At 43.1% G+C, this 12,103-nt stretch overlaps 1 protein-coding gene across 1 annotated transcript in view; it reads left to right on the top strand.

The window, feature by feature from the left end:
* The window catches only part of CENPH (centromere protein H), a 30,941-nt gene continuing 18,838 nt past the window's right edge, over window positions 1-12,103 (top strand). The window contains exon 1 of the mRNA XM_025448278.3: window positions 1-217. Within this exon, the coding sequence (XP_025304063.1) occupies window positions 75-217 (143 nt within the window). The 5' untranslated portion in view covers window positions 1-74. The remainder of the gene's footprint in view (window positions 218-12,103) is intronic.

Below are 12,103 nucleotides of genomic sequence, written 5' to 3' on the forward strand. Positions count from 1 at the left end.
GGAAGGCTTTCCGGGCCACGACTCGGTGGCGGGAAACTCGAGTCGGCCGGCGGTTTCTCTTGGCGCGCGTCAGAATGGAGCGGCGGCCGGGAGAGCAGGCGGCCGGCGAGCCCGCGGACTGCGGCGCGGGAGGCGGGGAAGGCGGGGACGACGAGCCCCCGCAGGGCGCCGGCGCCCAGGCAGCGCGTCCCGAGGCCCGCCTGACCCTGCTGCTCAGGTGCTTCCCGCGGCCGCCGTGGCCCCGAGCGCGCCCTTTGCCCCCACCCCCGGGGCCCGAGGCCGTCGGATTCCGCCGCGGTGGCTTCGTGGCTGCGTCCCTGCGTCGTCGAGGCTCCGTGGGCGCCGGCTCCATCCTCGCGGCGGAGGTTTGCTTCCCGGGACGGCCGGCGGGGCTCGGGGCTCGGGCTGCGCGGCGGCGAGCCTGCGGCCTAGTCCCCGCTCTGCTCGTCCACGCGCGCCGCGCGGTCCTGAGGCGCCCGTGAGGGCCCAGCCGCCTGGGAGACCTCGCCCCGCCCTCGTGATTTACGGTCAACACCCTTTTCGATCCAGAAGTTTCTTTTGTTCTATTTCCTGCCAGGGGGTTGATGTTTATACTGTTCTACTAAGCCTGGTGTGGCCCCTCAAGCTCAGAAGAGGTGTTTTTGTTTTGTTTTTTTTTTAAGATCTTATTTATTCATGAGACACACAGGCAGAGGGAGAAGCCGGCTCCATGCAGGGAGCCTGACGTGGGACTCGATCCCATGACCCCGGGGTCACGCCCTGAGGCGAAGGCAGAAGCTCCACCGCTGAGCTCCCCCCTCCGGGGGCCCAAGCGGAGAATAGTTTTTCTGTTTGTAAGGGTTTGGGATTGAAAAAAAAAAAAATTCCCGGGGGCATATTTACTAACACGTGAAAACGATACAAAATTCAAATTTCAGTGCCCTTACGGAAAGGTTTCTTGAAACACAGTTTTCCTGCCACAGGGTCGGAGTTGACAGTGACCGTGTGAATCATATATTTGTTGTTTTCCTCCTTTACAGAAAAAAAGGAAAGAGGAAAAAAAAAAGACTGTTCTAAATCACAGGGGATTTTTTTTCCCCTCCCTCCCCGAAGCATTGTGACTGTATTTCAGCTTTACCGCTACTGTAAAAGGTCTTGGCTAATCAACCTCACAGTCTCACTTTTTTTTTTTTTACAATGTCACTTTAAAAATTGTCTCCTACCTCCCGTATGACGTAAAATATTAAATATATAGGATCACCTTTCTTAAATCTCAGCTAAAAGGGAAAACTTTTTTTAGAGTGTGTTTTAAAATGCCAGCCTACTTTCTTAACCTGTAAGGAATTGTTCTTTTCGTTTGGAATTTCAAACATGAGGATCTTACACCATGATGCTTTAAAAATCCATCTCCTGCTACTTAGCTACTTACATAGGTCTCAGAGTCACTGAGCAGTTTCAGAATTATGAAACTACATGCAGCGGACAACAGCTAGTTAGCATTTTATCCATCAATTTTCTACTTGTTTTATTTATTCATGAGAGACACAGAAAGAGGCAGAGACCCAGGAAGAGGGAGAAGCAGGCTCCATGCAGGGAGCCGGATGGGGGTCATGACCTGGGCCCAAGGCAAACACTAAACCGCTGAGCCACCCAGACTGCCCATTTTCTTATTTTAATGTATGACTTTTCAATTAGTTACAATCGTAGGACAGCTAGGAAACCATATGAATGATGTATCCAAGGATTCGTATATTTGTTGTTTTTCTGTATCTCCTAAGAATGTTATAAACTTTTTAAACTTCTTAGAGTTAAATGTTATAGTGTTTGCAGTTTTTACCAGTTTAATGTTTTTTTTTTTTTTTTATGTAGCCCATATTTCTTCCAGTGTGGCATATTTTAAAAATCAGGATTTTAACTTTTCCTCATAATTGCTATTTTCCTACTGGAGTCCATGTTGCATCTTCCTCTGAGGCTTTTTTTCTTTTTTTTTTTTTTTTTTAAGATTTTATTTATTCATGAGACACAGAAAGAGAGAGGGAGGCAGTCTCCATGCAGGGAGCCTGATGTGGGACTGGGTCTCGGGTCTCCAGGATCACACCCCGGCCGGAAGGTGGCGCTAAACCGCTGAGACACCCCCCCCACCCCCCCCCCCACCCCCCCACCCCCCCCCACCCCCCCCCCCGCCCAGGGTGCCCTGGAGATTTCATTTTTAAACAATCTCTACACTCACTCACTGTGAGGCCCCAACTCACAGCTGGAACTGAGCCAGCCAGGAGCCCCATAAGTTTGGAGCATAGTTGACACAATGTTAGATAAGTTTCAAGTGTACAACTTAGTGATTTGAAAAGTTTATACATTTTGCTATGTTCCTGCATCTCTCCTATTGCATCACTTTTACAACATCATGGATTGTATTCCTTATGCTCTTTTTATTCCAGTCACTTAGTTATTCCGTAACTGGAAGCCTGTACCTCCCTCTTCTCTTCCCCTGTTTTGCCTATACACCCCACCCCCACCCCATCTTCTGCCTCTCTGGCACCTATCAGTTCTCTGGATTTATAGTGTTGATTCTACTTTTTGTTTACTTGTTTTTTAGATGCCATTTATATGTGGAATCATGGAATTTGCCTTTCTCTGATTTACTTAGCATAATACCTTCTAGGTCCATTGTGTTGTCTCAAATGACCCGACCTCATATTTTATGGTTGCATAATATTCCATGGTGTGTGTGTGTGTGTGTGTGTGTGTATATATATATATATATATATACCCAACTCTCCTTATCCATTCCAACTACTGATGGGTATTTAGGTTGCTTCCATGTCTTGGTTATTGTAAATAATGCTGCAGTAAACATTAGGGTACATACATCTTTTCAAGTTAGTATTTTTGTGTTCCTTCGTAAATGCCAAGTAGTGGAATTACTGGATCATAGAGTAGTTCTATTTTTAATTTTTCTTATCTGTTTTTTTGTTGAAGATTTTATTTATTCATGAGAGACACAGAAAGAGAGGCAGAGACAAAGGCAGAGGGAGAAGCAGGCTCCTCACAGGGAGTCCAATGCAGGACTCGATCCCAGGGCCCCAGGATCAAACTCTGAGCCAAAGGCAGATAATCAACCACTGAGCCACTCAGGCGTCCCTGGTTTTACTTTTTCAAGGAACCTCCATACTGTTTTCCAGAGTGGCTGTACTAATTTATATTCCCACCAATAGTACAGGAGGTTTCCTTTTTACTCTGCGTCCTTGCCAATACTTGTTTCTTGTCTTTTTATTTTAGCCATTCTGACAACTGTGAGTGATATCCCATTGTGGTTATAATGAGCATTTCTCTGTTCATTAGTTATGTTGAGCAGTATCTTTTCAGGTATTATTGGTCATCCATATGTTTTCTTCAGAAAAATGTCTATTCAGGGCAGCCCCGGTGGCCCAGCAGTTTAGCACCGCCTTCAGCTCTGGGTGTGATCCTGGTGACTGGGGATCCAGTCCCGCGTCGGGCTCCATGCATGGAGTCTGCTTCTCCCTCTGCCTGTGTCTCTGCCTCTCTCTGTCTCTGTGTCTCTCATGAATAAATCAATAAAATCCTTAAAAAAAAAAAGAAAAGAAAAATGTCTATTCAGGTCATCTGCCCATTTCTAAATCAGACTTTTTTTGATGTTGAGTTAGATAAGTTCTTTATATTTTTTGGATATTAACCCCTTATAAAATAAATCAATTGTAAATATCTTCTCCCATTCAGTAGGTCGTCTTTTCGTTTTGTTCATGGTTCCCATTGCTATGCTAAAACTTTTTATTATGATGTAGTCCCAGCAGTTTATTTTTGCTTTTGTTTTCCTTGTCTCAAGACACACACACACACACACACACATATATATATATATTTTAAGATCTTATGTATTTATTCATGAGAGACAGAGAAAGAGGCAGAGACACAGGCAGAGGGAGAAGTAGGCTCCCTGTAGGAAGCTGGATGCAGGACTGGATCCCAGGACCCCAGGATCACAACCCAAGCCAAAGGCAGACGCTCAATCACTGAGCCACCCAGGCATCCCCCCTATTGTATATTCTTCCTTTTTTTTTTTATTTTTTTTTAATTTTTTATTTATTTATTTATGATAGTCACAGAGAGAGAGAGAGAGAGGCAGAGACACAGGCAGAGGGAGAAGCAGGCTCCATGCACCGGGAGCCCGATGTGGGATTCGATCCCGGGTCTCCAGGATCGTGCCCTGGGCCAAAGGCAGGCGCCAAACCGCTGCGCCACCCAGGGATCCCATTGTATATTCTTCCTTTATCATAGATTAATTGACCATATTAATATGGGTTTATTTCTGGAGTCTCTGTTCTGTTCCATTAATCCATTTGTCTATTTTTGTGCCTGTACCATAATGTTTTGATCTCTCCTGCTTTATAGTATATCTTGAGATACGGAATCTTATACGGAATCTTGATAGTTCCAAGTTCATGCTTTGTTGTCAGGATTGCTTTGGCTATTTGGTATCTTCTGTGGTTCCATACAAATTTTATTTTGTTTTATAAGATTTTGTTTATTCCCTTGAGAGAGTGCAAGAGAGCACAAGTGGGGATGAGGGGGAAGAGGAGAAGCAGAGGGAGAAGCAGACTCCTTGCTGTGCAGGGAGCCCGATTTAGGGCTTAATCCCAGGACTCTGATCATGACCTGAGCCGAAGGCAGATGCTTAACTGACTGAACCACCCAGGTGCACCCCCACCCCCACCCTGCCACCGCATACAAATATTAGCGTTGATCGTTGTAGTTTAGTAGAAAGTGCTATTGGTATTTTGGTAGGGATTACTTTGAATCCGTAAATTGCTTTGGGTACTATGGATATTTTGGCATTATTCTTTTAATACATGAACCAGGACTATCTTCCCATTTGTGTCATCTTCATTTTTTTTCATCAGTGTTTTATAGTTTTCAGAGTACAGGTCTTTCACCTCTTTGGTCAAGTTTATTCCTGGGTATTTTATTTTATTTATTTTATTTTTGGTGCAATTGTAATGGTGGTGGTTTTTAAAATTTCTCTTTCTGTGACCTTGTTAATATATAGAAATGCTACTGATTTCTGTGTATGAATTTTGTACACTGCCACTTTTCTGAATTCATTTATTACTTCTAGTATATTTTTTGGTTGAGTCATTAGGGTTTTCTGTGTATAGTATCATGCTGTCTGCAAATTGTGACAGTTTAACTTCTTTACCAATATGGATGACTCTTATTTCTTGTCTGATTGCTGTGGAGAGGACTTCCAGTACTATGTTGAATAAAAGTAATGAGAGTGGAGGTGCCTAGGTGTGTCAGTCAGTTAAGCATCCAACTCTGGCTCAGGTCATTTCAAGCCCTGTCAAGCTCTAAGCTGAGCAGGGCGTCTGCTTGAGATTGTCTCTCTCTCTCCATCCACCCTCTAGCCTGTGCTTGTTCTCTCTCTCTCAAATTAATTCATTACTTTTTTTAAAAAAGTGGTGAGAACTGACATCCTTCTCTTGTTACTGACCTTAGAGGGAAAGCTCTCAGTTTTTCACCATTGAGTGTGATGTTAGCTGTGGGTTTTTTTTATATAAGGCCTTTATTGTGTTGAGGTATATTCCCTCTAACCCCATTTTGTTGAGAGCTTTTTTTTCTTTTTTTTTTACCATGAATGAATGTTGAATATTGTCAAGTGCTCTTTCTGCTCTATTGAGATGATCATATGATTTTTGTCCTTTATTTTGTAGGTGTGATATATGACATTGATTGATTGGCTAATATTGAATTACTCTTGTAGAATAAATCCCACCTGATCATGGTGAATTATTTTTTTAATGTGTTGTTGTATGTGGTTTGCTAATATTTTGTTGAGGATTTTTGCATCTTTGTTCACCTGGGATATATTGTAATTTTCTTTTTTTGTGGTGTCTTTGTCTGGTTTTGGTATCTGGGTAATGTGTCATAGAATGTATTTGGAAGTTTTCCTTTCTCTTCTTCTTCTTTTTTTTTTTTTTTTTGGATACTTTGAGAATAGGTATTAACTCTTCTTTATTTTTTTTAAGTTTTATTTTTTTATTTTTATTTATTTTTTTAATAAAATAATTTTTTATTGGTGTTCAACTTACCAACATACAGAATAACAACCAGTGCTCATCCCGTCAAGTGTCCCCCTCAGTGCCCGTCACCCACTCATCCCCACCCCCCGCCCTCCTCCCCTTCCACCACCCCTAGTTCGTTTCCCAGAGTTAGGAGTCTTTATGTTCTGTCTCCCTTTCTGATATTTCCCACACATTTCTTCTCCCTTCCCTTATATTCCCTTTCACTATTATTTATATTCCCCAAATGAATGAGAACATACACTGTTTGTCCTTCTCCGATTGACTTACTTCACTCAGCATAATACCCTCCAGTTCCATTCACGTTGAAGCAAATGGTGGGTATTTGTCGTTTCTTTTTTTTTTTTTTTCAATCTTTTTTTTTTTTTTTTTAATTTATTTATGATAGTCACAGAGAGAGAGAGAGAGGCAGAGACACAGGCAGAGGGAGAAGCAGGCTCCATGCACCGGGAGCCCGACGTGGGACTCGATCCCGGGTCTCCAGGATCGCGCCCTGGGCCAAAGGCAGGCGCCAAACCGCTGCGCCACCCAGGGATCCCGTATTTGTCGTTTCTAATGGCTGAGGAATATTCCATTGTATACATAAACCACATCTTCTTTATCCATTCCTCTTTTGATGGACACCGAGGCTCCTTCCACAGTTTGGCTATTGTGGACATTCCTGCTATAAACATTGGGGTGCAGGTGTCCCGGCGTTTCATTGCATCTGAATCTTTGGGGTGAATCCCCAACAGTGCAATTGCTGGGTCGTAGGGCAGATCTATTTTTAACTCTTTGAGGAACCTCCACACGGTTTTCCAGAGTGGCTGCACCAGTTCACATTCCCACCAACAGTGTAAGAGGGTTCCCTTTTCTCCACATCCTCTCCAACATTTGTTGTTTCCTGCCTTGTTAATTTTCCCCATTCTCACTGGTGTGAGGTGGTATCTCATCGTGGTTTTGATTTGTATTTCCCTGATGGCAAGTGATGCAGAGCATTTTCTCATGTGCTTGTTGGCCATGTCTATGTCTTCCTCTGTGAGATTTCTCTTCGTGTCTTTTGCCCAATTATTGGATTGTTTGTTTCTTTGGTGTTGAGTTTAAGAAGTTCTTTATAGATCTTGGAAACCAGCCCTTATCTGATACGTCATTTGCAAATATCTTCTCCCATTCTGTAGGTTGTCTTTTAGTTTTGTTGACTGTATCCTTTGCTGTGCAAAAGCTTCTTATCTTGATGAAGTCCCAATAGTTCATTTTTGCTTTTGTTTCTTTTGCCTTCGTGGATGGTTCTTGTGGCCAAGTTCAAGAAGGGTGTTGCCTGTGTTCTCCTCTAGGATTTTGATGGAATCTTGTCTCACATTTAGATCTTTCATCCATTTTGAGTTTATCTTTGTGTATGGTGTAAGAGAATGGTCTAGTTTCATTCTTCTGCATGTGGATGTCCAATTTTCCCAGCACCATTTATTGAAGAGACTGTCTTTCTTCCAATGGATAGTCTTTCCTCCTTTATCGAATATTAGTTGACCATAAAGTTCAGGGTCCACTTCTGGGTTCTCTATTCTGTTCCATTGATCTATGTGTCTGTTTTTGTGCCAGTACCACACTGTCTTGATGACCACAGCTTTGTAGTACAACCTGAAATCTGGCATTGTGATGCCCCCAGATATGGTTTTCTTTTTTAAAACTCCCCTGGCTATTCGGGGTCTTTTCTGATTCCACACAAATCTTAAAATAATTTGTTCTAACTCTCTGAAGAAAGTCCATGGTATTTTGATAGGGATTGCATTAAACATGTAAATTGCCCTGGGTAACATTGATATTTTCACAATATTAATTCTGCCAATCCATGAGCATGGAATATTTTTCCATCTCTTTGTGTCTTCCTCAATTTCTTTCAGAAGTGTTCTATAGTTTTTAGGGTATAGATCCTTTACCTCTTTGGTTAGGTTTATTCCTAGGTATCTTATGCTTTTGGGTGTAATTGTAAATGGGATTGACTCCTTAATTTCTCTTTCTTCAGTCTCATTGTTAGTGTATAGAAATGCCACTGACTTCTGGGCATTGATTTTGTATCCTGCCACGCTACCAAATTGCTGTATAAGTTCTAGCAATCTTGGGGTGGAGGCTTTTGGGTTTTCTATGTAGAGTATCATGTCATCGGCGAAGAGGGAGAGTTTGACTTCTTTGACAATTTGAATGCCTTTACTATCTTTTTGTTGTCTGATTGCTGAGGCTAAGACTTCCAATACTATGTTGAATAGCAGTGGTGAGAGTGGACATCCCTCTCTTGTTCCTGATCTTAGGGGAAAGGCTCCCAGTGCTTCCCCATTGAGAATGATATTTGCTGTGAGCTTTTCGTAGATGGCTTTTAAGATGTCGAAGAAAGTTCCCTCTATCCCTACACTCTGAAGAGTTTTGATCAGGAATGGATGCTGTATTTTGTCAAATGCTTTCTCTGCATCTAATGAGAGGATCATATGGTTCTTGGTTTTTCTCTTGCTGATATGATGAATCACATTGATTGTTTTACGAGTGTTGAACCAGCCTTGTGTCCCGGGGATAAATCCTACTTGGTCATGGTGAATAATTTTCTTAATGTGTTGTTGGATCCTATTGGCTAGTATCTTGTTGAGAATTTTTGCATCCATGTTCATCAGGGATATTGGTCTGTAATTCTCCTTTTTGGTGGGGTCTTTGTCTGGTTTTGGAATTAAGGTGATGCTGGCCTCATAGAACGAATTTGGAAGTACTCCATCTCTTTCTATCTTTCCAAACAGCTTTAGTAGTATAGGTATGATTTCTTCTTTAAATGTTTGATAGAATTCCCCTGGGAAGCCATCTGGCCCTGGACTCTTGTGTCTTGGGAGGTTTTTGATGACTGCTTCAATTTCCTCCCTGGTTATTGGCCTGTTCAGGTTTTCTATTTCTTCCTGTTCCAGTTTTGGTAGTTTGTGGCTTTCCTGGAATGCGTCCATTTCTTCTAGATTGCCTAATTTATTGGCGTATAGCTGTTCATAATATGTTTTTAAAATCGTTTGTATTTCCTTGGTGTTGGTAGTGATCTCTCCTTTCTCATTCATGATTTTATTAATTTGAGTCTCCTCTCTCTTCTTTTTAATAAGGTTGGCTAATGGTTTATCTATCTTATTAATTCTTTCAAAGAACCAACTCCTGGTTCTGTTGATCTGTTCCACAGTTCTTCTGGTCTCGATTTCCTTGAGTTCTGCTCGAATTTTAATTAACTCTCTTCTTCTGCTGGGCGTGGGGTCCATCTGCTGTTTTTTCTCTAGCTCCTTTATGTGTAAGGTTAGCTTTTGTATTTGAGTTCTTTCCAGTTTTTGAATGGATGCTTGTATTGCGATGTATTTCCCCCTTAGGACTGCTTTTGCTGCATCCCAAAGATTTTGAACAGTTGTATCTTCATTCTCATTAGTTTCCATGAATCTTTTTAATTCTTCCTTAATTTCCTGGTTGACCCTTTCATCTTTTAGCAGGATGGTCCTTAACCTCCATGTGTTTGAGGTCCTTCCAAACTTCTTGTTGTGATTTAGTTCTAATTTCAAGGCATTATGATCTGAGAATATGCAGGGGACGATCCCAATCTTTTGGTATCGGTTCAGACCCGATTTGTGACCCAGTATGTGGTCTACTCTGGAGAAAGCTCCACGTGCACTTGAGAAGAATGTGTATTCAGTTGAGTTTGGATGTAAAGTTCTGTAGATATCTGTGAAATCCATCTGGTCCAGTGTATCATTTAAAGCTCTCATTTCTTTGGAGATGTTGTGCTTAGAAGACCTATCGAGTATAGAAAGAGCTAGATTGAAGTCAACAAGTATAAGTGTATTATCTAAGTATTTCTTCACTTTGGTTATTAATTGGTTTAAATATTTGGCAGCTCCCACATTCGGGGCATATATATTGAGGATTGTTAAGTCCTCTTGTTGGATAGATCCTTTAAGTATGAGATAGTGTCCCTCTTCATCCCTCACTACAGTCTTCGGGATAAATTTTAGTTTATCTGATATAAGGATGGCTACCCCTGCTTTCTTTTGAGGACCATTTGAATGGTAAATGGTTCTCCAACCTTTTATTTTCAGGTTGTAGGTGTCCTTCTGTCTAAAATGAGTCTCTTGTAGACAGCAAATAGATGGGTCCTGCTTTTTTATCCAGTCTGAAACCCTGCGCCTGTTGATGGGGTCATTAAGCCCGTTCACGTTAAGAGTTACTATTGACAGATATGAGTTTAGTGTCATCATGATATCTATTCAGTCCTTGTTTTTGTGGATTGTTGCACTGAACTTCTTAAAGGGATTTTAAGAGTCCCCCTTAAAATTTCTTGCAGAGCTGGTTTGGAGGTCACATATTCTTTCAGTTCCTGCCTGTCTTGGAAGCTCTTTATCTCTCCTTCCATTTTGAATGAGAGCCTTGCTGGATAAAGTATTCTTGGTTGCATGTTCTTCTCATTTAGGACCCTGAATATATCCTGCCAGCCCTTTCTGGCCTGCCAGGTCTCTGTGGAGAGGTCTGCTGTTACCCTAATACTCCTCCCCATAAAAGTCAGGGATTTCTTGTCTCTTGCTGCTTTAAGGATCTTCTCTTTATCTTTGGAATTTGCAAGCTTCACTATTAGATGTCGAGGTGTTGAATGGTTTTTATTGATTTTTTTGGGGGGGGGAATCTCTATTTCCTGGATCTGAATGCCTGTTTCCCTTCCCAGATTAGGAAAGTTTTCAGCTATGATATGTTCAAATACATATTCTGGCCCTCTGTCCCTTTCGGCCCCCTCGGGAACCCCAATTAAATGTAGGTTTTTCTTCCTCAGGCTGTCGTTTATTTCCCTTAATCTAACCTCATGGTCTTTTAATTGTCTGTCTCTTTTTTCCTCAGTTTCCCTCTTTGCCATCAACTTGTCTTCTATGTCACTCACTCGTTCTTCCACCTTGTTAACCCTTGTCGTTAGACTTCTAGTTTGGATTGCATCTCATTCAATTGATTTTTAATTTCTGCCTGATTGGATCTAAATTCTGCAGTCATGAAGTCTCTTGAGTCCTTTATGCTTTTTTCTAGTAGCTGTATGATAGTGCTTCTGAATTGGCTTTCTGACATTGAATTGTAATCCAGATTTTGTAACTCTGGGAGAGAGGACTGTTTCTGATTCTTTCTTTTGAGGTGAGGTTTTCCTTCTAGTCATTTTGCTCAGTGCAGAATGGCCAAAAAGAAGTTGTATTGGGAAAAGGAGAAAAAGAGAAAGAAGGAAAGAAAAGAGAAAAAGAAAAAAGGAAGAAAAAAAAAAGAAGAAAAAGAATGAAAGGGAAAAAAGGGTGGGGGAAGCAAACAAATCAAAAAGCAAAAAAAAAGCCACGGGGGAGTATCTTCTGATTCTGTATACTTTAAGTCCCTTGACTTCCCCTGGAACTTGTCCTTCTAGCTGGTCTTCTGGGGGAGGGGCCTGTTGTGCTGATTTTCAGGTGTTAGCACTTGGGGGAGCTGCTCTGCCCCCAGCCTGGTGCGGGGCTCAGTGGGGGTTGTTTACCCCGTGAGGCCCCAGGAGGAACAACCGCAGTGGCCTGGCCAGGTCTGGAAACCTGGATTCAGCTCCCACAGGAATTCCGGAGCTCTCCATCTGCAGGGCCTGGAGGCTCCGGGGCGGGGCCGCTGATCTGCTCAGCTTGGGGCAGGAGCGTCCTTGCTGTCCTGAGCCCTCCCGGCCTTTGCCTGTCCCGGGGGGCGGCCGGATCCTGGGCTGTGTCCCTGCGCCCTGTGCTCCCGGCCTGCGCTGTTGGATTCGTGCTCCGGCCGTGCAGCCGCCTCTCCCCGGAGCCGCCGCCCGAGCCCCTCCAAGCTGCTCTGGTCCCACCGTGCGCGCTACAACCCTTAGGGAGCTCGGCGCACCCTCCCCGGGGCGCAGGTGTCTGTCAGTGTCCCAGGGAGCCCGAGGGCACCCCCGCCCTCCTGGGTCCTGCTCCAACTCCCCGTGAGCCCCTTTCCGCCCGGGAAGGTTGGTGCAGCTCCTGCGTCTCCGGGACGAGGCTCTCCTGTCCTGGGGA

This window comes from Canis lupus, chromosome 2, assembly GCF_003254725.2.
Source record: "Canis lupus dingo isolate Sandy chromosome 2, ASM325472v2, whole genome shotgun sequence".
NCBI classification, from domain to species: domain Eukaryota; kingdom Metazoa; phylum Chordata; class Mammalia; order Carnivora; family Canidae; genus Canis; species Canis lupus.